This window comes from Pundamilia nyererei, unplaced genomic scaffold, assembly GCF_000239375.1.
Source record: "Pundamilia nyererei isolate P.nyererei 1_Seehausen unplaced genomic scaffold, PunNye1.0 scaffold00605, whole genome shotgun sequence".
NCBI lineage: Eukaryota > Metazoa > Chordata > Actinopteri > Cichliformes > Cichlidae > Pundamilia > Pundamilia nyererei.
Genome location: NW_005188006.1, coordinates 97,013 through 98,798, shown reverse-complemented (window position 1 = coordinate 98,798; position 1,786 = coordinate 97,013). Strand labels below are relative to the sequence as shown.

The 1,786-nt window shown below is 42.3% G+C and overlaps 1 protein-coding gene across 1 annotated transcript in view; it reads right to left on the bottom strand.

Moving 5' to 3' along the window:
* Window positions 1-1,781, bottom strand: part of LOC102198150 (interferon-inducible GTPase 5-like) — a 32,905-nt gene extending 31,124 nt beyond the window's left edge. Inside the window, exon 1 of the mRNA XM_005754613.1 lies at window positions 1,598-1,781. Coding sequence (XP_005754670.1) covers window positions 1,598-1,781 — 184 coding nt within the window. The remainder of the gene's footprint in view (window positions 1-1,597) is intronic.
* Between the last annotated feature and the right edge of the window lie 5 nt (window positions 1,782-1,786).

Below are 1,786 nucleotides of genomic sequence, written 5' to 3'. Positions count from 1 at the left end.
AAACCCACATCTTAAACCCAGATAAACAGAAACATGGAACTCTAATAATAGACATCATAATCATCACCATAACACGACAAGAGAACAAGAACACAATCCCTGATGCAAACTTAAATCAAAACACAATAAACTCAAAATACTGGGTCCAACGGACCCAGAACCGTGACAGTGTTCCTCTGTCGCGCTGTTTGTGAATGTGTAAAAATTTTGAAACTTGCATAAATAAATACATTAAAAATAATAATAATAAAAAAAAGATTAGCAGGACTGTTTACTTCTGCTTTTGTACATGTTGGTTTGTTAAAAGGTCATGCCCTATATGGAGTGACTTGAGAAGAGGTCGCGTCATGTACGATGTGACAGGAAAATCTCACACACACACACGCTCTGCTTAACTACTTGTAATTGCTGGTTGTCAATAAAAGAGACGATGAGGGAAGTCGGAGAGTGAACTTCCCTTGCGGGCAAGTAAAACCGACTGAGCTCCGAGTGTCTTGCACAGTTATGGTCTCTGAGACAGCGAGGTCTGCAAGTTGAGACCTAACATGTTCAGTTTCTATGCCATATGTTAAAACAAGATCTAGAGTGTGATTGATCTGCTGTGTCAAAAGGGTCATGTACTGTGGACCTAATCAATTCATGAATTGATTAGGTCCTGGCTTCTTTCAAACATGCTGTCATACAGCCCCCTCATCAAAAAGAGCAACTTGAACTCTTGTGTTTTTTCTAATTTCAGACCCATTTTGGATACTATATTGTTTTGCTTTGATTTTTGTTTCAGATTTTTGGCTTGGAAGCTGACACAGTCTGTCAGGTTTATATTGTTGATTGTCATTTATGCTTAGAAATATTTAACCACATATGCTTAGAGGTGTATAATCGATTGTGTAGTGATAGGATGTGTGATCCTTAGGAGTCTGCAAAGGCTTTGTGTGCATTCCAGAGTGTTCTGGCACTCACACCCACATCCTGGGAGCATGGGAGAGGTCGTACCTGCTCTTATTGTTTTATGGTAGGATCTATGTCTGTTTTACTCTAAGTGCTTTTTGTTTAAATGAACTGTTGGACTTCCAGGTTTAGGGAAGTCTTTATGGGGTCACACTCTGACCACATACACACACACACACACACACACACAGGCAAGGTACTCTTTGTGTGTATGATGTCATATGTTAATGAACCTATGTATATTCATGTACCTCAATAAAAGAGCAGTGTTACGGGGGAGCGGACGAGAGCAACTGGGGTCAAGCGAAGGAAGGGCATTTGTCCAGTTCTCTCCCGTGCACGATAAACATAATGAACTTTGCCTACTTTGCGTCTTGCTTGCTGTGTAATTATATTGTCTTCAACGTTCCAGCGAAAAGGTTTAAGCTACAAACCTATCACAGTCTCTAATGGATGGGGTGTTGGGTGATAACAGGAGACGAGAAGCTGCAGATGTGCTAACACAAAGTCAGAATAGCTTAATTTGTTTTGCAGGATGTTTCACAAAATGAAAATAGAAATGTGGTGGGGCGTGCACTGCGGTGCCATGCGGACACACCTTTAGAGTATCCACAATCACACCTGTTTTGTTAAAACACAGGGAATCAGCATTGGAAGTTGATGTGCACGCCGTATGAGGCCGCTTTGTAGGCGCTCATATCGCCAGTGGCGAGACCCGCGTTGTAGGAGGCGGTCCTGGCGTTTACTGCAGTGCGGATCGATCTGTCCATCCACGGTTTCTGGTTTGGGAATGTGGTGACTCTCGCAGTGGGGATAATCTCCTCCGCTAGCATATTGA